At 36.5% G+C, this 24,018-nt stretch overlaps 1 protein-coding gene across 1 annotated transcript in view; it reads left to right on the top strand.

Annotated features, from left to right (window-relative positions):
- Positions 1-1,896: 1,896 nt before the first annotated feature.
- Positions 1,897-24,018, top strand: part of DNAH12 (dynein axonemal heavy chain 12) — a 69,490-nt gene continuing 47,368 nt past the window's right edge. Inside the window, exons 1-22 of the mRNA XM_026857633.1 lie at positions 1,897-2,060; positions 4,155-4,245; positions 4,527-4,553; positions 5,507-5,696; positions 6,691-6,766; positions 8,550-8,708; positions 9,388-9,583; positions 10,738-10,926; positions 11,943-12,093; positions 12,203-12,294; positions 12,557-12,735; positions 14,699-14,834; positions 15,687-15,812; positions 17,481-17,615; positions 18,612-18,805; positions 19,707-19,944; positions 20,355-20,540; positions 20,908-21,108; positions 22,222-22,416; positions 22,671-22,792; positions 22,929-23,211; positions 23,827-23,946. Coding sequence (XP_026713434.1) covers positions 1,897-2,060; positions 4,155-4,245; positions 4,527-4,553; positions 5,507-5,696; positions 6,691-6,766; positions 8,550-8,708; positions 9,388-9,583; positions 10,738-10,926; positions 11,943-12,093; positions 12,203-12,294; positions 12,557-12,735; positions 14,699-14,834; positions 15,687-15,812; positions 17,481-17,615; positions 18,612-18,805; positions 19,707-19,944; positions 20,355-20,540; positions 20,908-21,108; positions 22,222-22,416; positions 22,671-22,792; positions 22,929-23,211; positions 23,827-23,946 — 3,450 coding nt within the window. The remainder of the gene's footprint in view (positions 2,061-4,154; positions 4,246-4,526; positions 4,554-5,506; positions 5,697-6,690; positions 6,767-8,549; positions 8,709-9,387; positions 9,584-10,737; positions 10,927-11,942; positions 12,094-12,202; positions 12,295-12,556; positions 12,736-14,698; positions 14,835-15,686; positions 15,813-17,480; positions 17,616-18,611; positions 18,806-19,706; positions 19,945-20,354; positions 20,541-20,907; positions 21,109-22,221; positions 22,417-22,670; positions 22,793-22,928; positions 23,212-23,826; positions 23,947-24,018) is intronic.

Below are 24,018 nucleotides of genomic sequence, written 5' to 3' on the forward strand. Positions count from 1 at the left end.
GTGCCGGTGAGCGGCCCCGGGAGGGGTGCGGGCGGCGGCGGCAGGGCCGGGGGGTCTCTCCTCCGCACCGACGGGCCGTGTCCACGGGCCCGGCCGCGCTGGCGGAGCGCCGGGAACAGGTGACGCCGTCTCAGTTCTCTCCAGCTGAGCTTGATTTACTTTGATGCCGCCACCACTGCCCGGTTTAATTAATTTCTAGCACATACCGCTAACCTAGGAGGTAGCTTCGGCTTTCTGCTCCGCTGCGAGGACCGCCGAGATGCACTTCTGAGTTTGTGTATCGCGTTTCCAGGGAAACCCCGCCGTCAGTCTTGGGGTAGCCATACTCTGCTGCGAGCAAGACTTACGCTGCTGTGGGACATAAGCTTTTAATGACACTGAGCCTAGGCACACAACAGTCTTTTCCCTTCATTTTATTTTTTTGTGTCTTTAAATGAGGCGATTATCAGACTTTGTTTGCCAGGTATCTTTAACCGTGGTTACCAATTACCTGCTCCACATCCTCATCCTGCCCCCAGAGTAGGGTTCTCATTTCAAACCCATACCTATCTCCACTTCCCTGTTGCACAGCCCAACTACCCGTAACTGCGGTCAAAACCAGAACTTCCATCTGTTTAGCTTCAATCCCATATCCACCCCACCAATTTATAAACCCTCTTTTCATTGGGAATCTGCATCCACAGGCCAGGATCCCCTCATTAACACTTTGCTTGCCTCTTTCATTTTAGTAATCTCTGTTTAGTCTTTGCTCAGTTTAGCCTTGCTTCTGAAGATGTGCACCTTGGCATACTCTAAGCAAATAATGTCTAGAGAACCCAGAGTTGATGCAGCTTAAAAGAATAAAGTACTGTCAAGCACCTGCTTGGTATTTACAGAGGCGCTTGTTCTGGTAACGCAGATAAACATTTCCAGACAGGCAGTTGAAAAGAAACTGTGCACTGCTCTGCCTTAGGTAGATAGATACAACCCTGTCACTGGGGTGTGCTGATGGAATATATGCTTATATGCAAGGTAGCGTTCTCAAGCAGCCTGCTAAGTCTACCATGAGACGTTCATCATCACAGAATTATTTCTGAATAGCCTTCAGTTTTACATGGCTTTTTACAAGTTGATCATGCAGTTTCTTACTCTTTCCATGTATGGAATAGAACTTTTAATGACTACTTTGCGCATAGAAAATAAGCTTAATTATATTTTTCCTTGAGAAAAAGAAAAATAGGGTGCTGGGTTTATGTAAATGGTTTCTTGATAATTTCCTGTACTTTGTTTCATGTCAACAGTGATATAGTGTCTAAAGAATAACTTGCTCATAGTTTTGCTGCCATTTGTTTGACATTGTGGTGAAGTTATAAGTCTATATTGATGTGATTATGATTGTTTCTTTTCCTTTAAAGACTGTCTCTCCCTTCAGTAGAATTCTGTGATCTTGTATTTGAAAATTTGCTGCGGCTTTACCTTCACAGTAATAGCAAAACATCAAGGATGCTTTGGGGCATTTTTTTCCCTCAGAGCTTTAGATGCCAACCTTGTCTGAATTTGTTCCATGTTATCTAGCATGGGTGGATTTAATGAGGCAGTAGCTTTTTTTTAGTGACCAGACAAGAAGTAGTCACCTACCGAAGCCACAGGCCCCATCAGAACAGGAAATGTGCCTACATCAGGGCCAGTCTGGGGCAGACTTTTGTTTGTGTGCATTTCCCATTGAACTTTGCCATTTTAGCATATACAATATTTTTCTGTTTTCTCAAAGCTAAACTTTCATACCTACATTGTGGAAATCCCCAAGGCTACCTCATTTTACATCTTACATACATTCAACTGAATACATGCACCTGTTAAACTGCTTTCTGGACAGGATTAGTTGTATCCTAGAATCTTGTTTTGTTTTGGTTGTAGATGCCGCACTCAGATGGAGAACCTTCCAATAAAAAGACTTTGAGAACTTTGTTTCTTCCGCCTGTTTTACCTTCATCAGTCACATCTGATATGTCACCATTACAGAATAAACTATTGACATACCGAAGATGCAACGAACAGCAAAAGATGCTTAATCAGCTACTGTGAGTTTCATGTAATTCAAGAAATGCTGAAATTCAAATGAGAGAAACATTGCGCGCTTGACATATGAGAAATAATAATGGTGGGTTTAATTTTAGAGGGTTTTGATGTTGGTATTACAGTGCTGAACACTTTCCATCTAAAATCATTAATAATAGAGGGTCATTTAATGGAAGGTCATTTTTCTTTTGCAGCAGCCAAAATCTGCTTGAGTTATGTCTGGTGAGTTGTGAGGAGAATGTGACCTTCACATTTTGAATGTTGTTTATGATTGATAGACTGAAAAAAACCCCTTTCTCTTTATGTAAGCCTTTTTGGAAAGAGAATCCAAGTCTAGATTACTTGCTTGCTTCTGTATGAATGATCCAAACATGGGTCTGCTTGTAACAGGCTTCTTTGTCACTCTCGCCATGCATTTGCTGCTGAGCTTAGTGATCTGTGTCGCTGTCAGAGGAGCACAGCTGCCAAGATGATTGGTACACTCACATAAAATTGTCTTTCAAGATTTTCATTTGCAAACGAGGAAAGACAATAGGAAAAGGCTGCTTTCATGTAATTGTTGTATGTCTAATAGAAAATTAAGGGGTTTTTTTTAAAAATTATTATTTTGATAGAAATTTATTCTTAAAATACCTCCATTATGTTCAGGAACTTACTGAAGAATCCCTAGACATGTTGATTATTTTGGCATAAATACGGCAGGGTTATGTGGGCTAAGGTTTCATTGTTTATAGTAGTATTATGAAATATATTTCAACTTGCATTTTCATATAGAAGATTAAAAAGTTAAGGACATCTAATGGTATTTGATAGGATTAAAAAGCACAGAAAAAAATATTTTGCCTTCATCAGAAGAAATGAAAATTAAAGACCTACATACAGTCTTAATTTAACCAATTTTAAATATTGTCATTTTTTGGGTGTGGCTTTTTAGTTATTCCATTTGCTGTAGCTAGATTTGCTGATGGTAACAAGTTACTTAACTAATTCCTATGCAGTTGATGTTCCACTTTAATGGCTAAATTTTTAAGTGGCCAAGTATTACAGGGTTTTTTTCTTCAAATATAATTGTATGTGTCCCAAATTGTTGGCTTCCTTTGAGCTACACAGTGGTATAAAACGAAGTTGCAGGATCAAAATCTGAGAAGAATTGATCACAGAGGGGAATCTGATTTATGCCAGATAGTGAGGGGAGTTGCCTTTGTGTTCTTCTTTTAAATAATGGTAGCAACAATCAATTAGAGAAAGCAGATAATCAATATAGAAGTTAAAAGTAAAGAAAGATGTTTCCTTTCTTTTAATAGCTTAAAGGCTGTTATAATAGAAATCTAACAAACAAGAAGTCTTAATTTTAGCTCTTGAAAAGTAAATCCTGACCTTTCAATGACACCTGCAGTAGCAGAGTGCAGTTTTCAGAATGTAGGTGTCCAGTATGCTGAAAATGTCAACTGTGCTGTAGTGGTAACTTAGTGTGCAGTAGGGTGACTGCTGACCAGCCATCTGACAAAAGGTGAATATTCTGCTGCAACAGCAGTTACGTTAAGTGTAACAATTTGTACATTGTTGTACCCAGTGAGCGGTCTTTTAAATAAAGCCCCATGAAATAGTGATTTGAGTGTGTAGTTGAAATTGGCAGTCTAACTTCCACTTCAGTTTTTAACTGAGTGACATTGAGATAAGGCTGAAATTCTCTTTGCAAGATACATACAGAGTGTATTCCAAAAGGATGGACTGAAATGTTTTCATGTGTAATGTCAGCAGGACATGCCAACATTAACCATTTGATAGTTATTTAGCAATTTATAACCACAGGCAGTAAAGAAGAGCTGGTCATAAAATAAACAACTTTAGGAGTTTTGTTCTGCTTTTTTATTTCCATAATACAGTTGGACAAGATCTGTTCTGTTTTGAGAAGTGAGATACAATCCTAACAGAGCACTGGGCAATTGGATGAGGTGAATTAAGATGTGTATATATTGTGATTGTGGTCAAGATAAATGGTGGCTTTTTATATAAGAGTTACCTTTTAGTGATCAAAGAGTTGGTGAACATTATTTGTAGATTTTCTGCACTTCTCACACTATGTTTTACTTTAGAATTGATCGAGCTTTAAAAGTCTATCACGTGTCCATGGAAGAAAAATATCACAGAGATCCTGTACTTCCTATCCCGGAACTGCCTTCCACTGTAAGAAAGTATTTCTTGAATATTTTAACTGTTGCCTGTTTTCTTCTTTGTTATTGGGGCATTTATGCCTCTTCCTAGCATTTACTTAAAGATACTTATCTCAGTCCTTAGTAATTCAGAAATGCATTTATATGCTCAAGTAGTCCCACTGAAATTGATACCTGTATATGTACAGAATAAAGGCTTTATTTAGGAATAATATTTGTTTAATTTTATATTTCTGATTTTTTTCTGTTTATATTTTCTTAATACATTATGATTTTCTGTTCCTTTTTATACAGATGAACAGCGAGCGAAAACAACGAAGAGTGAGTTCAATTCTTTCTTCTGCTTTTTTAGAGTAGAAGAATGAATGGTCTCTGTTTGAGAGGTTGAGTGTCTTTTGTGGAATTGATGGTGGTTAAACAGGAAAAGCTTTTTCAGTAGTCTTGCTGGGAAAAATGGAATAGTGAGCAAAATAGAAATCTTTTCTTGTGGTTCAATAGAAAGAAAGTATTTTTCTGTTACAGAAAATATGTCTATCAGTAATTTAAGTTTTGTTCTAAACCTTACTTAAAGATCATTCCTTAGAAAAAATTGTAACAGCCAGCAGGATTTTTTCAGTTGGGGGTCACAGATCATACTTTAGCCTGTACAAAAAGTAGTCTTTGACATTGTTCACCTGATTTGAAGAACATGTACAAATCCTAGAATGTGTGTATAGCATTCAAAGTAAGACTTTATCTCTGAGACCCGCTTTAAACTCAAATTAGCATTGAAATGTTTATATTAAGTAGTTTAAGGTAGCGTCTGTTTTTCCTAGCTGATGTTAGGTAAACTCATGCTGAAAACTGTAGAGATTCAGATCTTTTTTTGTTTTATAAAAAATCTATCACTCAGAGGCATAAATACCTATTTCTTTGGCCAAACACACACCCCCCCCCATTTGTGCATACTTTTTGCCAGATAAACGTATGTCCGAAGAACAATAACAGGAACCTTGAACGGTTTTGTTGTCAGTCATAAACTTCAGCAGAGAACCAAGGAAAATGCCATACTAAAAAGTACTATATTTTGTATTTAAGCGTTGAGACAGGGAGACCATCTTACCAACCATAGTGTAGCTTTTAGTGTAGTAGTCAGTGAATACTAAAAAGATTAGATTATGTTGCCTGCCCTTAAGTATAAAAAATGGTGAATACAAAGAGACTTCATTGTCAAGCTTAACACAAAAATATTTACATAGTCCATTATTAGACCTCTGACAATACTGTCCTTTCAGACAAACTATCTCTTTATGAAAAAGTGTGTGCGAAGGCATCCGGTGGTTCCCATTCAGCAGCAGTGGCTAATGTCCATGCTTCAGTTGGTGCCACAGTCGCTTATGGAAGGCAAAGATAGGCAGCTGTTAGCTGAAAAGCTTTTACAGGAGGTAACAATGGATTATGAAACGAGCATGAGAAGATACATGGGTAAGTACCAGAAACTACACACTACTAATAGTAATATATTAATGAGTATATATATATAAAATAAGCTGTTCTGTGTTCTCCCACTGAAAATAATTTTTCTAAATTGTTCTTTCAGACAGGCATACCTCCATAAGTATTCTGATCCTGCTTTCTTGCACAAGGAAGAGGAGGCTTGCAATAAAAATCTGCAAAGATAATTAACTATTTTCAGATACCACTCATACAACTCACTTTAATTTTTAAACTTTTTTAGGAGAGTCATGAACTGGAATTTTCAAAGTGCATTCCCTTGAAATAATGTATTAATGTCCTTTTTATTTACATTTATGGTATCTGAAATCTGAAATTGAGCCAAATTTTGTCAATATTTTCGTGGATGGCTGATCTTTTAAAAAATGCAGATTAAAAAAATTACACAACTTAGCATGGAACTAACTTCTTCATAATATCATCCGTGAGATAATTATAGTATCCCACTATAATTATATTAAATAAAATTACCATGACTATAGAATTATAGAATATCTCAAGTTGGAAGGGACCCATATGGATCATAGAGTCCAAGTCCCTGCTCCTCGCAGGACTACCTAACACTGAGCCACGTGCCTAAGAGTGTTGTCCAGATGCTCCTCGACTCTGACAGGCTTGGTGCCGTGAGCACTTCCCTGGGGAGCCTGTTCCAGTGACCAACCGACCTTTAGTGAAGAAATTACTTAAGAAAATACTTAATTTAGATACTAATCAATCTGAAAACCTGCATGAATAGGGGACAGAACTGGAATTAAGCCACCTGAATCTGTGTATGTATTTAGCAGAAGCTATGATTTTGAGTTACCTTTGGGAGAATGTGTTTTGAAGACTTGGATGATACAGTTACTCTTCCATCCTACTATGTGCTTGATTCAGCCTGGAGAAATGTTGAGGAAGTACAGTGCCTGTTGAATAAGGCTTAACTTTCTTCTGATGTTCACGTATTTTATTTTTTTTCCCCTAGTGCGAAGTGTTCTTATTAAACCAGACATAGAAGGACTTGAAGATGAAGAGGAGGCAACTTTGCCTTTATTACCTTTGTAAGTGGACTAAGTTATCTGTGCTGGGTTGGTGTGGTGGCGTATTGGTAGCAGGGAATGGGGCTACAGCAGTGGCCCCTGTAAGAAGCTTCTCGAAGCTCCCCCAGCTCCAAGTCTTACCCACCTCTGGCCAAGGCAGCAGCTGCACCTCTGTGATAACTTATTTAAGAAGGGGAATGGGAGAGGGGATGGGGGACTTTGGGGAGGTGTGATGGGAAGGACACCTGTGTGAGCACCAAGCTCAGAGGAAGGAGGAGGAGGTGCTCTGGAGCAGAGACCCCCCCTGTATCCCGTGGTGGGAGGGCAGGGCCACCCCCCAGCACCATGGAGGTCACTGGAGGAGCAGAGATTTGCCGGCAGCCTGTGGAGGACCCCCGGGGCTCTGTGGGAAGCAGCCCCCGCTGTTGTAGTTCGGTGCTGGGAGGTGCAACATGGGGAGGTGACCTACACCAGAGCATCTCGAGAAGAATGCATCCTGTGGGGAGGACTCGGGGCTGTCTCCTGTGAGAGGGACACCCTGGGGGGCAGGGGGAAGGACTCGGAAGAGCGCTTCCCCCCACCTTGGAGGAGGAGGTGGCGGACTGACGGCACCCCCCATCCCCTGCCCCTGTGCTGCAGGGGAGGGAGGTACAGATACCAGAAACAAACTGAGCCTGGGAGGAAGGGAGGGGTGGCGGGAGGTGTTTCTAAGATACGGTAACGCTTCTCACTGTCCCACTCTGGAAGTGTTGGGTTTGTTAGTGTTTGAATTAAAGTGATGTCCTTTTTCTTCCCCTAATGAACCTGTCCTTTGCCTGTGACAGTAGAGGTGAGACATCCCTCCCTGTCCTTATCTCCATTCCTGAGCCTTTTGAATCATTTTTCTCCTTCCCAGTGCTACAGGGGAAGGGGTGAGCAAACATGAGCTGCATGGTGCACAGTTGCCCTCTGGGCTCAAACCACGACATGAGCAAATAACACACGTAGTTGCATAACTGAAATTCTCGTTGAGCTGCATGAACAGTTACAGCACAATATTAATTCTGGAGCCCCTTCATGAGATATTTTTTCTGTCTGTAGAAGATCTTACATTTAAACATCATATATCTGAATGTTTTACAAAGTTTTAGCACTGACAGTGTTTCATTACTGTTGTTATAGTTACATAGAGTAGCAGTAGTGACTGCAAATGATACTTGTGGCTCTCAGTGCCCGGACACTGAAGTGGTATTGCAGCCACCTCTGGAATGAATGAAGTGTGTGTGTACAAGGCAGTTTACTGGCAGACAGCGGTGTCGTACAGTACTTTAACATGCCAAAACTGCATCTGATGTCAAGGTTTCATATGACTTTGGTGTTATGAGGTGAAACCTTAAGACCGAGGAAAAGGCTGTTGTGCTCTGCCAAAACAGAAGAGGAATTCAGGTAGACAGAATTGAATTATCTGAATTGCATGATTTGCTGAAGCATCAGAGTGTGTGCCACCTAAATATTGATGATAAATACTTCCTGTTAGCAGTTGGTGAAGTTAGAAGTGTAGATTGGAAGAACTCCAGGAAGAACAGGTGATCTGAAAATACTCTGAAGTATAAAAGATGGTTCATCAGACAGTAGCTTTACGTCTTCCACGGCAACATATTGAGGATCTAATGTTACTAATAACTAATCATGTTAGGGAATAAGCTTTTTAATGCTACTTTTTATACTTAAGGTTTTATTCAAGTATTGCTTGAGCTCTTCACTTTTATATGTTGGTTGGTTTGTTTTGGTTGTTGGATTGCTTTGTTTTGCTTTGTTTTTTCAGAGGTCTGGATTTTTCTAGACCATGGCATAAAAGTTTTATCCAAGCAAAAAATAAAATCCTTTCCAACTTGCACATTCTCCACCCCACAATGAAAGCTCTACTGGATTTGGGTTATGCGGCATTCTCTACCTTTCTTATAGTGGATTTCTCAAGTTTAAGGTAAAGTCTGTTTTGGTGAATTATTAACCCATATAGGTTTTTGAAACTGGTAAAGAAGAGTGTGTTTAATTCTATTATTTATCCTAAGATTTTTTTATAAAACAGATTTCTTCAAAGTGTCATTTAATGGTCTTTGAGTAGGTTACTTTGTGTTATGACACATTAAACTTTGTCTGTTACATCTAAATATTTTATTGGTGCTTAAAATGCTGGTAATATCAGCCCTTTTGATTTATGTTTTGCCTTTAATTCTGTAAAGGTACTCCTGTCATTTAATCTTAATACCATTGGTCCCCATAGAAGTCTGGTTGAAGTAGCATTTGAAAAATTGACTTCTCTTAATATTACTATTTGTAGGGAATTCTGTGCTAACCCTGAAGATCAGATTTCTTGCTGGTTTTCATCAGTTGAATTTTTATTTTTATTCTTGGAACTTTTCATTTTCAAAAAGATAATTTTCAATATCTTTTTCCTCATTACCTTTTCTGGTAACTGTTCTTTATTTCCTGAGATTTGGGGTATTTTTTTCCTCATTTAAATCTACAGAAGTGATGCTTAGGTTCCCACTGTGCTTTCTGCTAAAAAAGGATGGGTTTGTAATACAGCATACATTACTGTTGCTTTACTTCATGGTTTTTTAATTTTTGTTTATTAAGTTGCCTGTAACTTTCTTTTCTAGATTGAAAGAGCCAGTTGACTGTCGGTCTTTAAAGACTGATGTCTCTCTAAGCTGTTCTAAAGCAGAAGAGAAGATACTGAGTACATGGTATCAGAAAGTTATCAGTCTCTTTACTCAGAAGGAGGCACTGAATGGTGTAAAGTTGGATCAGGTTGACTCTTTTTATAACTGTGTGGCTACTCTTATGTCTAATCAGGTAAAAAATTTTCCTCTTTGTGATAAACAATGTGAAATTTAGGTAATTTTAATGAGTCAGGACATTATACAATAAGAGGCCTGTTTAATTAATCATTGTTAGCCATCTGTAGCATATAATCCAGTAAAGTATTCAAAATCTTAAATATTTAACTTCCCTCATTGAAAATAAATACGTAGTCTTGTCTACTTCTTTTTCTTCTAGCTTTTTAGCTACAGAAAATTTATTCGTTCTCCCAACTATAATGTAATTAGCTTAAAGAAAGAAATATCCTGGTGTTCTCAGGACCCTTCCTATCACCGATCTTGGCACTTCAATTACATGTCATATATTAGTAAAATGAACAAAACCTGGTCTCTGTCCCTTGAAAGCAAACGTGTACACAAACAGGCTGAAAGTCCAGCTCTGCCAATGTATGTGCAAGTGGCTATAGTTCTGCAAAATTTCCCAACAATTTTTTTCTGTGGAAAATTATACCACAGTGCTTTGCAGGTTAATTTTTTTTTTCTCCCTGATTATTTATATCAAGATGGAAATTATATGAAGTGTTTCTCAAATTTTTTTAAAGGAATTTCCAGTTATTTTATTTGCTAATAATAATTAAACAGTAACATTCAAATGAAATCACTGATTTCAGACTCAGACAATTGTTTTTCACAGTTCTTAGTTTACTGAAAATTAAAAATCCTTTAACTTTCAATTAACTTAAAGCATTTAAGAATATAATAATCAGTGGGAATATATATGTGCCTTTGAGAAGGCAGTCATTTTTAGGATTAAGCCTTAAATTACTTTCTAGAAAAATAATGGAACAATAGTCTAATCAAACCATTGTCATATTAGAAGAAAGTAAAAGGAAAATGCATTCCAGATATTTCATTTGTACTTAAGGCATGTGTTAGTAATAGACTTTTGTAGCAAAAATAAATGCCTGGACTTTACTGAAATGTTTGGTTACTTTCATTAGGTTACATTCTTTAAGGGTTGGAACTAATACCCACTGAAGTCATTAGAAAAATTCACGCTACTTCAGTTAGACATGAATCAGACCAAAAGTATTAAAATGAATGGGAATCCTGGCTTACTGAATGCAGGGAAAGTGGGATGGGGTTTTCTGTTCGTTCAACTAATAGGTGATGTATGTTATTACCTAGCTGAAAGAATTATTGAGAACAACGGTTGAAGTTTTTGTGAAACTTTTTGATCCCAAAGATGGAAATTGTGTACCTTTATTTAAGATGGAATTGACTCTTGATGAAAAGAAAATGGAGTTTTATCCAAGCTTCCAAGACCTAGAAGAAGGAATTCTGTTTATAGTAAATCGTATAGGACAGACTCTCCAGGTGTGCTTTTATCTTTATTTAGATGTTAAACTGCTAATTTGCTCAGTACATGAAAATAGTAGTAGTTTAGAACTCTGACTATCATGTTAATGGGAAGCAGAATGCAACTTGTATTTATTTTCCATGAGCATTCTGCAGGTCACTTCATGGATCTTGATGCCCAGCAGAACTCCAGGCTCTGAAGCTCATTTTGTTATTCCTTGTTCATAAAAAATTGGTACACCTGCTACTGATTGTTTTAGTCTGCTGGTTTAATCTGCAAATTAATTGTAGACATAACATACCCAGAAAAGAAAACTAGATAGTGGATAAGCTTTTTGTTTTCTTTGGTACATTCAGAAAACCTGAGAGCGCTTCAAGTATAAGCAACCACATATTCTAATTTATTTATGTATTTATGTTTAAAATAGAAAGTCAAGTAGTTTTGCAGTGTATACTTTTGGTGAACTAACACTTTGCATAGAAATATAATTAGCACCTTAGTCATATGTGTGATGATTTACAGTAAACTTGCATTAATAATTAAGATCCCCAAAGAAAGACAAGGAAAATTAGAGTTTATATTCCTTTTCTTTCTATGAAAAAGAAAGGCCTCAAATCCCTAACAACTAATATATACAGTATCTAAAGATTTATGTCTTAGGAACTAATCTGTGACTCCAGAGAATGCAGCTTTTTTGGGGGTTTTAGGTGTATCCCTGTGGACTGAGTATTGGCCTTTAATCATACATGACAGTACTTTCAGAGGAGTGTTTTGGGTTTCATTTTGTGTGTTTGCGCATAGCATAGAGTTTAATTTTATGTAAGATTGGGTAATTATTTTTTTATCTGTTTTACATGTTTCCTGCTAAACTTTGGGAAGAGTTGTTTTAGGTGTGTATGAAGCACATGGTCTTGGTCACAGTTAGGGTCTTATACTTTTCTGATACAGTGCATTCTACAGATTGCAACTTTAGATACTTGTATCCTTGTATTGCTTTTTAAAATTGAATAATCAGAACTTGCACTTTTATTAGAACATCCAAACGGTACATTCTTGTCTAATGGGAGGCACTACAACTCTGGACGCAGAGCTTCCTAATCATGTCATAGTCTGGGCCACATCGACACTGAAAAAATCTGTCAGGGACAACTTAGAAGGTCCAAAGGAGTATTTTGAAAACTATGGTGAGTGATAGAAGAGTCTTTAAATAACTGTGTTACTTCTTTGTAATAAGTCATTTACTGTACAGTGTATGCATTATATGGATATTAATAGAATATATTTGAATTGTAGTTGAAAGGTATGGCTGGCTTGTAGATGGAACTGCACAGGCACGCATAGAAAGATTTGAAGCAGAAGAACACAGTTTTGATGAATATACTGCTGTAAGTTTTAATTCTACATTTTATATATTTTACAATTTTTACTATATATACAGCAATAATAAAAAGAGAACAGAGGATAAGGGGTGCTTAACCTTTAGCTAAAAATCATGTTTACCTACAAATCCACAATATAAGTGTTTTTTCCCCTAAATTCTATGGTAAATAGAAAAAAAATATTTATTTTCTTCAATGTGTAATATTCATGTAGCTAAGTATTTAAATAACATCCGAGAAGTGTAAAATCTATAACGTTTTTCTGAAGTTCATAGATGAATTCTTCACCCACAAGAAGGAAATCTTGAGTTTACCACAGGTGGCTCATTTTCCTATGATCTGTTTGAATTGTGAGGATTTAAAGCAAGGTTTGGCTCATAATGCAAACACCTTTGCAGAAAGGCTAATGGACAGAATAGTTGCAAGTCACAGAGAGGAAAATAAAAAGTAAGTAGAATTTTCTGCTTGTGGGTGTTGCGTGTGATAAATGCATAGTAGAAACATGCAGAAGAAATGCAAATATACCATACTCATGTTTAATGAAGACTCTTGGCTGACTAATGATCTCATGCAAGTTGCACCAGCTAATGTATTTTTTTCCTCCATTTTAGACTCAAAAACTAGTAGGGGAACTTACTAATAGACTTGGATAGCAGATGAGCTAAAAGATCAAAGGGCTTCATTACCATTCCGGCTTTTTAAGTGTGAAATATAGTACTACTGCACTGCCAAAGGAAAGGATATCTAGATTTTCTTATTACATGATAACCTCTAGGTTCTCATGGATAATGACAGATAATAACAGTGATCAAACAAAATAGACTAGACAATTTCAGTTGGAAGGGACCTACAACCATCATCTAGTCCAACTGCCTGAGCAGTTCAGAGCTGACCAAAAGTTCAAGCATGTTGTTAAGGGCACTGCACAAAGTGTCTCTCCAACACTGACAGGCTTGGGGCATCAACCACGTCTCTAGCAAGCCTGTTCCAGTGTTTGACCACCCTCTCAGTAAGGAAATGTTTCCTAATGTCCAGTCTGAACCTTCCCTGGTGCAGCTCTGAACCGTTGCCACATGTCCTATCACTGGATACCTGGGTGAAGAGCTCAGCACCTCCCTCGCCTCCTCAGGAGAGGTCACCCCTCAGCCTCCTTTTCTCCAAACTAGACAAGCCCAAAGTCCTCAGCTGCTCCTCAAGGACATTCCTTCCAGCCCTTTCACCAGCTTTGTTGTCCTCGCCTGGATGCATTCCAGTACCTGAACACGTTCTTAAATTGTGGGGCCCAGAACTGCACACAGCACTCCAGGTGAGGCTGCACCGACGCTGAATACAGCGGGACAGTCGCCTCTTTTGACTGGCCGGTTGTGCTGTGTGTGAGGCACCCCAGATGCAGTTTGCCCTCCTGGCTGCCAGGGCACACTGCTGGCTCGTGGTGAGCCTGCTGGCAACCAGTGCCCCCAGATCCCTTCTGCAGGGCCACTCCCCAGCCACTCCTCTCCCAATTTATACTTGTGCCCTGCATTACTCCATCCATTGACTTGTTAAATTTCATCCTATTATCATAGCCCAATGCTCCAGTCTGTCTAGGTCCCTCTGCAAGGTCTCCAGTCCCTCAAGAGAGTCAACAGCACCTCCCAGTTTGATATCATCACCAGACTTGCTAATGGTGCATTCAACTCCTGCATCCAGATTATTGATAAATAAACTGAACAGCTCTGGCCCTAAAATTGAATCCTGAGGAACATCACTGGTGACTGGTCACCAGCCAGATGTAGCCCCATTCACTACAACCCCTTGAGCTCTGCACTTTAGCCAGTTCTTCACCCGCTCACCCCACAGCTGGACAAGTTGCCCAGAAGGATGCTGTGAGGGACAGTATCAAAAGCCTTACTAAAATCCAGGAAAACTACATCCACTGCCTTCCCTTCATCCACTAAGTGGGTGACCTTACCATAGAAGGACATCGAATTAGTTAAACAGGAGGTTAATTTGCAGATATTCATTACATCATGAGTGAAGTCATATTAAATTGTTTGGTTAAAACGAACAATTATAGTCAAGTTTTATAGTGATTCCACATTACCAAAATGACAAAATATTTACTAGGATAGTGTTTGTGTGTATACTAACATTACTTACTTAAGTTCATGTACTTACCAAAAGTAATTGAAGCATTTATTGCAAAAGAATACCCCAAAATCCAAACAAATCAATTATTGCAAGTTAATAACCAGTATTTTTCTAGACTGACTTGGTCATATTCCCTGTTTAATTTCATAAAGTACTGGAGTTTGTGCAGGAGTAATACTTAAAGAAGTAATTTGAACATTTAATTCCATTAAAGCTGAGCTTGAAGCCAGTCAAACTAAAATCTTAAAATCTTGATATTTTATGTAAAATAAATTTATAGGATATGCAGGGAATTTGAAGCAATTAAGGAACGTGCATTAAAAGTTCCCAAGACAACAGAAGAAATGGTGGAAACAATAGCTTACATAAAGAAGGTCAAAACAAAAGGTATACAGGACCTGTTGTTAAGAATCAAGGTAAATGAGCATCCTTTATTTCTTAATCTTTTACCAAACATGCTGTCCTATACAAATACCGAATTCATTCTGGAGTGCAGAGACTTTTGCCTGGTTATGTTGCATGTACGAATAAACTGTACCCTCAGTGTCACTTCAGACAGAAGTGGGAAGTCCAGCTCATTCTTTGCCATATGCCTTTCCTTCTTATTCCCCATTCCCATGTGTTCTGCATGTCAGTGAGAAAACGCAGCTTTGAGAAATCATGGCAGATGGTAAGACACTCAGTTTATTGTTTCTGCCTAGAGACTTACTTCAGGCCTGCTTAAAAGCTATTCATGCAAACGTAACACACAAATGTAAAGATAATTTTATGTGTAAAACAGTCGTGACTTTGAACACACAAGAAGCAATTTATTCTCTGAGCAGGTGTTGTTACATTGGCAGTAGTACTTTGTGTGTGCTCAGAGCACAAAACTGAAAAAATGTGTAAGGTTTGGGTCAGACAAAACCATTAGAAGCTCCTTGCTATATGTTATGATGATATGTATCACATTTTCTGCTATGGTAACAGGTCTGTAAACATAACACACATTCTGCAGATTTGGTTTTTTTTAAATATTTTTAATAATAAGATTTCTGCCTGTAGATTTACAGGCCACAGAAGTCATATTTAGAGAAATAAGCTCATGAATGGAGCAGGAATTTTAATAACTTTTAATATGTATTTTGAATATTAATATTCAGTTGGCTGAAGTAGCTCTGCATTTTGACAAGTCCACGAAATGTAGACTTCTATTTTATCTTTGTAGATCATATTTTCCTACTTATATTTTAAACAGTTCTAAAGTTTTGTGAAATATCTTTTTGTAGGAGCGCTGTCGGCAAATGAATTACTTCTTAGATGGTTTTTTATTTGCTCCTGAAGACATTGCACTGAATGCAACAGTTCTGTTATGGCCAAAGATGATTAACCCTATTTTTGATGAACATGATGATGTAAGAGCGTTTTCTTAGTTTATAGTATATTTTGGCTTGTCAGACTTTTCACTTTACTTGAGCTATTTATTTTCTCAGCAGGCTGCATGTATCTACACATATAATTGCACATACTAAATTAGGCATGCATAAATAACATATTTCCAGATTTTTATATTAACAGAGGACTTTTTGTGGAGTAATTTAAAAATTGTCACTGTAACTTAAAACCTTCAGCAAGTTTTATTATCGCAATTTGTTTGTGGCCAGTACTAGGTAATTCATAGGAAGGTGAAAATTCACTACACTGCAGTTGACTAGTACTGAAAATGTAACTGCCAGGCCCTTAATAAGGGTTAGTGCTCTGGACAGAAAGTCATCTAATTAAAATGGTATTTTGTTCTGTCAATAAAAGAACAGTGGGAATTGTGGGGTTTAGGTAGCAGTCATTAATAGAAAAATATGCAACATCTAATTTTCTTTGTGTGACTGTAGATTACTTTTATTTTCTTCCACTTGTCTGTATTCATCTTGCTAGAATTCTTTCTGGCTATGATAGAGTAAATCAAGACTTTTGGTGTTCTCTTGCCTCTCTGTAGTAATTCAGCATAGATTTAATAATGTCTTCTAAAAATGTTTAGGAATTAATAATTAGCATTTAAAAAAAATAAAAATATCAGTATAATTTAAATATCACAATTAAGTATTTCTCTTTCACTAAGTCTTATCTAGATACTAAGGAGAATGTCCAGGGGTAGTAAATATGCCTCTGACTTAAAACATACCCAGCTGGGAGGCTGCTATGTCTGTAAAACATTTTGTTTGCATGTTATCATTCTTTAATTCCCGAAAACTAAATGAGTGAAATTAATTTGCTACTTGTACACAGAGTCTATGATGCTTGTTCAAATTCTTTTTAATGATAATGGTAGTACAGAGTAAATCTGACTTAGAAAGAGTCCCTCAGGGCTGTATCTCTCTGTAGCTGACTGTCTAACAACTTGCATTGATAGAGCTTGAGAACAAGAATAATTTTACAAGTTTTTAGGATTTTATACTCTCAGATATGAATCAATTCTTATTCTACTGCAGCAGGAAACGACTGGTTCCTCCTTTGCAGATGTTCTGTTTGTCTGCTTCACAATTTTTGCATGGCAGTAGGTGTCCTTGTCTTAGGAGATCTCTTCTGCTTTGGTTGATTTCTTGTTTGGTACCTTAAAAATAACTGCAGACCTGGTACTTTAGAGTGGTCTTACGTTTTAGAATTTCTGCCTTCTGCAGCAGTAGATACATGTGGGATAGCGTTGGCTTTCAACAACTGTAGATGTCTTCTTTTGGCAGTAAACTCCTGAATCCCAAAGATCAGAATCTCTGTATTTTTTTTCTGTAATAATTTACTAACTTTTGTCTGATCACTGAAGGAGGCCTTTAAGGCAATCCTGTTATGATTATTGAGATAAGTTCCATGTTAACTTACAGAGGTTGCACACACTTGAGACATAGAGAAAGCAATTCCTTAAGACATTTTAATTATTGTAAGGATAATATCTAATCTGTGTTGTTTGTTTTCTGTCTCTCTGTGCTAAACATTTAATTTAGATGATACTATGTATGTTAATCATTGGAAGGACTTACAACCACTTTTTTTGTTTCTTTTTTTACCATTAAAAATAATCTATTGTTTTGTAGCTGATTGAACAGTCCAAACGTAAAAGAGAGCAAGAACTAATAGATAAACATGAGAAACTGATGGTGGAATTAGACAAGCTGACACGTTCTGTGACAGAGTTTGAGAAATACTCAGAACTGGATTGCATGCAACAGGTCTGATTAACATTTAGGCTAAAATGGGTCAAAATGTTTTGTATGTTTAATGTACAGGAGTCACGTAAAAAACTTAGAATTAAAAGTAATCAGTTGGTTTTTAACACTTGTTAAAAATATTTGTTATCCTCTTGCCACAGTGGACAAACTCATAAAATGACCTCTGCCTCCCTCCTTTTGTGCTTCATTGGCAATGACATTTGACTTAAAGGAAAGTTTACTATAAAGTTGTGCTTAAATTGGCTGGCAGGTAATCCCAGTAAGGACTGAGATATTACAGATGTATAAAGTGAATGTTTTTTTTACTCTGGTTTATATAAAATATGGAATTCTGGCCCTAGTGACCTTCTTTGCAAATAACTTCAGTGGGATCAGCATTTTCTTCACTATTTTTGACATATTGAGGAACTGAAGAAAAAAATAGCAGGTTAGAGTGGTTGGTAGCAGTTTGGTTTTTTAAAAAATTATTTTTAAAAAAACTATCTTCTAAGAATGACCCTAAAAATTCCATTTTTCTGCTATTGAAGAGAAGACCACTGTCTCCAAAGCTTTGCAAATTTCTAGAAGTATTTTATAATTGCCAGAGCATGTCTTGCGCCTTAATTGGAGCATATCACAATTGTACTTAGTAATTTTGGTTTTTAAAAACAAACCATTTTGAACACAAAACAGAAATCCTAAACTAAAAAGTCCCAGTTGCCCTTACGACATGTCAGATACATAAAAACATGTATGCCTGTCAGTGAATTTTAAAGCTCAAACATTTTGAAAATGGTTTAATACTCTTAAATTCAGTAATGATAAAACCAACTTTATTTTTCTTGGTGTTAATCTAGGTTCTTCACAGTTTGTCTACTCAAGGACAAGACAAGTTTTTAACACATTTTCTAAATTTTTAAGAGATACAAAATCTTATTATAGTTTGATATCTTATTCTGATAACTGTTAAGAGCATAATTTAATTATCACTCAAGACATAAAATTATTTGATTTCAGTATGTGGCGGACCTGAGGGCATTACAGAAATGCATACAGGAGGCTGATGAAATAGTAGCTGTTATTAATAAAGAAGAGGCTCTGCTCAAATGGCAACTGAGTGACTTCCCACTTCTCAATGACTTAAAAGCTGAGATTGAACCATATCGGAAACTCTTTCATCTTATACTGAAATGGCAACGAACAGAAAAAAGGTAATTCAGCTCCTGAAGCTAAATGAGGGAGAGTGGGGAAAAATGCTCATGCTGCTCTTGTTCATGTCAGATGTAGAATATGGATTCTTTTTCTTATAAATATTTAATTGTTATTAGCAATCTAAGTATAATAGTAATATAACTTGCATATCAAGGTTGTTATTTTTAATGAATCTAGAAAAAACGTCAGGTTGGGGTTTTTTTAATGTAATGCGAAGGAGTATATCGCATACTGGGTTCTAATTGTATTGGTCATGCTGGTGAAGCCTATCATAAAACAAATCCCGTGAAAGAAATGTATTAGAAAAAAAAAAATTTGGTTGGTTATGAGCCACTTTGTATACCAGAAAAGGAAGAACTTCAATTAGAAAGCTCACAATCTGGATGTAATGTCAACCATTTTTAACCTAATGGCTGTCCAAAATGCCATGTAGATGTGATCAAATGATTACGTTGCTATCTGGTGGCTCAATCTTACCACAAAAACTATAGTATGTCTGAGTCTAAATTAAGTGAGATTTGTTTACCAGTTCCTCTACTCTTTGGAAGTTATAACATGATAAGGCAAGAAAGTATAGGTTTTTCTGAAATACAAAGGCCTAGTATATGTCATATGTTGATCTCTATCCAGAGCTTAACAAATATTTCTCAATCCACGTAGTTAGTTTGTTTCATTATGTGACTGACTTGAGAGAATTACACAAATACGCAGAAGAGTGTGATCAAACCACCTTTAGTTGTGCATTAGAATTTTGCACAGAATGACAATAACTGGAAAGAGCAGCTTTGCTCTAGTTTAAATAACTATTAATCTACATCTTCTCTGTGTTGGAAAACAAAGTGTTAACAAACATAGTCCACAATTAATTATTCTGTTTTCTAACTTTGTGGCTTTTTTCAGATGGATGGATGGTACCTTTTTGGAATTAGATGGAGAAAGCATGGAGGCCGAGGTCGATGAGTTTTATAGAGAGATATACAAAGTGTCAAGGATCTTCCAACAAAAGCAGAAGAAAATTCAACAGGAGCTGAAAAAGACACCACAACACAAAACTGTAGAAGAGGACACAGAAGAAGAAAGAAAGGCAAATCCAGCTCTTATGTGTTCTTCAGTTCTGGAGCAAATTAAAGACTTTAAGGTAAGAAAATATGAGGGATATTAATATTTGATGCCGAGGGACAAGTGCTAAATTCAGCACGCAGAGTGAACACTCTTTAAAAATAAATTTTGTATGCAGAGAAACATTTAAGGATGTAGTTGAGGATTTTGAAACAGGACTATATGTTAATGGAAGCCAAATTTAATATAGCTGAAAATTTGTTCCTTTTTTCTGCTAAGACTGTGCTTAATAGTTTTATATTTCTTCTTCAGTAATTTACTACAGTATTTAGAAATGGAATGGATAACTGAATGGATTCATCTGCATTTTTCAGAAAAATTTTCATGTCATCCACTACTGCAGCAGAATTTTAAATGCACATAAAAGATGATTTAAAAGAAGTAATGCACATCACGATATTTAGCTTATGAATGTTTTTCCTCAATTAGGAGAATATTCCCACTGTGACTATCCTTTGTAACCCTGGCATGAGAGCTCGTCATTGGCAGCAGATGTCAAATATAGTAGGATATGATTTAACACCAGACTCTGGAACTACCCTGAGAAAAGTTTTAAAGCAGAATCTAGGCACTTATTTGGAAAAGTTTGAAGCTATAAGTGTAGGTGCAAGCAAGGTAAGCATAGAGATTTGATAGTGACAAATATGACATCAGGTCTCTTAGTGATTGCTTTTATGGGTTACTAGAATTTTTTGTTTTTTCCCTTATGCAACAAAAGAGATTTGGTAAGACTTTGGCCCATCAGATGATAACAGTGAGTGTGCAAACATTTGTATCTCATGTTACATCATTAGTATTTCTCAAGTGTACTGCTCTCTGTGCACTACAGAACAATATACTAAGAAAAATAATAGCAAGAAGTTAATTTATGTTGTTAGAGCAAAATAGCTTATTCAGCTAGATAAGCTTATATATTGAATTAGTGAGCTGGAAAAAAAATAATGCAGTGACTAAAATAAACTGTTTTCTTTTTAAACTGTAGGAATTTTCCTTAGAGAAAGCAATGCATGCCATGATGGAAACCTGGAGTTCAATTTCCTTCAATACAAGTGTGTACTGTGAGACTGGTATTCATATTCTGTCTTCAGTGGATGAGATTCAAGCTCTTCTCGATGATCAGATTATGAAAACTCAGACAATGAGAGGATCACCTTTCAGTAAACCATTTGACAAAGAAATCAGGGTATGATTAATACTTTTAAATTTTTTTAACCATTTTTATTTGCAGGATAATTATAATGCAAGAGTATGCCAACTGTGTTACAGCTTTGTTGTTTGACTTAGTGAAATGCTTGCATTGATTTTTCAGCAAGATTCTTTTGAGTTCATATCAGTCCTCCTCACATTATTTCTGTGTTGGAATTCCCTCTTCTGTTCAGATTCAAGTGCAACCAAGAGAACATGACTGTTTGGGGTTTTTTTTTCATTTTTTGCAAAATCACTTTTTCTGTTAGTCTTTAACCTTGCCTCTTAGTAACTGGAAATTATGGTTTTATTATTGTTAATAAGAACATCTAGTGATTTAATCCTTGAGTTTGGGAATAAAATTTTGAACTATAGTGTTCTTATCTGGGCAAGGAAACTTCTTGAGGGCTGGGAGAAGGTTTTTTAATCAGGTCTCAGAACAATGGTGGGTTGGCTTTACACCTGCTTTTGTATTTTGAGGGCTAGAGTAGTCTTTGTGGTGTTAACACCATCACTATTGACAGAAGAGCTGGTGAAATTGCTTTGCAGTTACCCTCCCTAGTTCTGTGTTGGTTTATGTAGGAAATCATGTTCAGGCAGACTCAGTGAATATAAATAGTATTTACCCTTTACAGGCAGCCTCACCAGCCTCTTCCAGAGGTATCTGCTATTGTCCACTTTAGGGACAGGATACTGGGCTGGCTAGGTCTGTCCTGCGATCTAGTGTGGCCTTTCTGCTACTCCTGTGTCCCTGCTGTAATCCAGCTGCAAGCAACAGCTCCTCGCTGTGGGAAGATGAATCGGAATTGGTCACTGGTAGCTTTCTAGGTATTGCTTAACCATTAAGTTGTTAAAAGATCACAGCACCAAAGTGATAACTGCATTTTTGAAAATTCATTTTCAGGTAAGTTAAACTTTCTGAACTCCTTTGGACATTTGTATATGTGGAAGAACCTAAATACTCCAAAATATTTTTCTTTTGTTTACTGGTAGACATCTTTATTTTATCCTTAGGAACTAGAGTACCACAGTGTCTACCTTTGCTGTATTTATTCTCTCTAACATTAGTTGTTTGAAATATTAAGGTAACATTCTTTAAATATTTATTAAGGAATGGGAAAATCGCTTAATTCAAATTCAGGATATTATTGATGAATGGCTGAAAGTGCAAGCACAGTGGCTTTATTTAGAACCCATCTTTTCTTCTGAGGATATTATGCAACAGATGCCAGAAGAGGGACATCTCTTCCAGACTGTGGATAGACACTGGAGAGATATTATGAAGTATTGTGCCAAGGACCCAAAGGTAAGGAAAATACACAGTATACAGTACTAAAAGGAAACAGTAGCTTCTCTTCTCTTTTTGGTTTTTGTTTTGTTTGGTTTTGGTTTTTTTGTCAATGGTTTTGTTTTCAGAATATATACAATGAACTACTACATGAGTTACCTAGGGTTTCTAGGAAGCCATGTTGTACATTATTCGAATAACTTCCACTGTTTAAGTATCTTATTTATAACTTACAGTTATAACTTACAGTTTGCATGTGTTTGTTGTTACAGGTTCTTGTTGCTACTTCCCTGGTAGGATTATTGGAGAAGCTTCAGAACTGTAATGAGCTTCTTGACAAAATCGTGAAAGGGCTTAATGCTTATCTTGAGAAAAAACGTCTCTTCTTTCCCCGGTATGAGTTTTGACTATTTAAAAAACAAAGCTTCTGAATGTTTATTTTGTTGTGAATAAGGTCAGCCTTTAAAGTGTAAGTCTTGATAATACAGTTCGCTTTCTTCTTTGTTTCATTTTTCGAAATTTTTTTTTAGCTTCTTTTTCTTGTCTAATGATGAAATGTTGGAGATCCTATCAGAGACTAAGGATCCAGTCAGAGTTCAGCCTCACTTGAAGAAGTGTTTTGAAGGCATTGCTAAACTACATTTCCTTCCCAATTTGGATATTAAAGCAATGTATAGTTCTGAAGGCGAGTGTGTAGAGCTGATTTCAACCATTTCTACTTCTGAAGCTCGAGGTGCAGTGGAGAAGTGGTTAATTCAAGTAGAAGATATTATGCTGAAGAGTATACATGATGTTATTGCTAGATCAAGAATGGTATGAGCTTTGTAATAATTTAATAACTGACAAAAACAGACCTTTACTTTAAGGCTGTTTCTTGGCTTCCTAAAATTCTCCCTGAACACAAGAGTTGATAAAGTTACAGGGCCAGGACCAAGTTAACATGACTAGTATTTATAGGCCGGTGATTTAAGTAAGAGTTTAGTTTGAAGAATCAAGTTGTTTTCCTGTAACACTGGATATAAATTCCTTTAAAAGCCTGGCAGCAATATTGTGCTTGTAGGATGTATCACCTGACATAAATTATTCAGGTTGGTTTTTTTTTTTATTTAAATACAAGTTAGAAATACAGTGCTTGTAATATGTTTACTCTTTCATAAAAAAAAATCATTAGATAGGAAATGTTTCTTTATAGGAAATTAGCAAATTGTGAATATTTACATAATATGGAAAAATAATTGCTAGAATTTTTTTAATTATTTGATTAAAAATTGCAAATCTAAGAGGAAAAGAGCATTTAAAAATTCATTTGGCCTTTGAAAATAGGAAAATAATATTTTTTAGCAAAGAATATTAATAGGATCACATATGTTCTTGTTTACATGATGATATATATGCACTGACATTGTATACTGTATTTAACTCTTTCAGGCATATCTAGAGACTGAGAGAAAAAGATGGGTTCTGGAGTGGCCTGGACAAGTAGTATTATGTGTGTCTCAAATGTTCTGGACAAGTGAGGTACACGAAGTTCTTTGCAGTGGTCCAGAGGTACTTTGTAATGCAGAATCTTTTTTAAAAATCTTTATTAATTTTTCATTTCAGCTAATATATTTCACTTAA

Source organism: Athene cunicularia (genome assembly GCF_003259725.1).
Source record: "Athene cunicularia isolate RWA chromosome 12 unlocalized genomic scaffold, athCun1 chr12_part1, whole genome shotgun sequence".
Classification (NCBI taxonomy): Eukaryota; Metazoa; Chordata; class Aves; order Strigiformes; family Strigidae; genus Athene; species Athene cunicularia.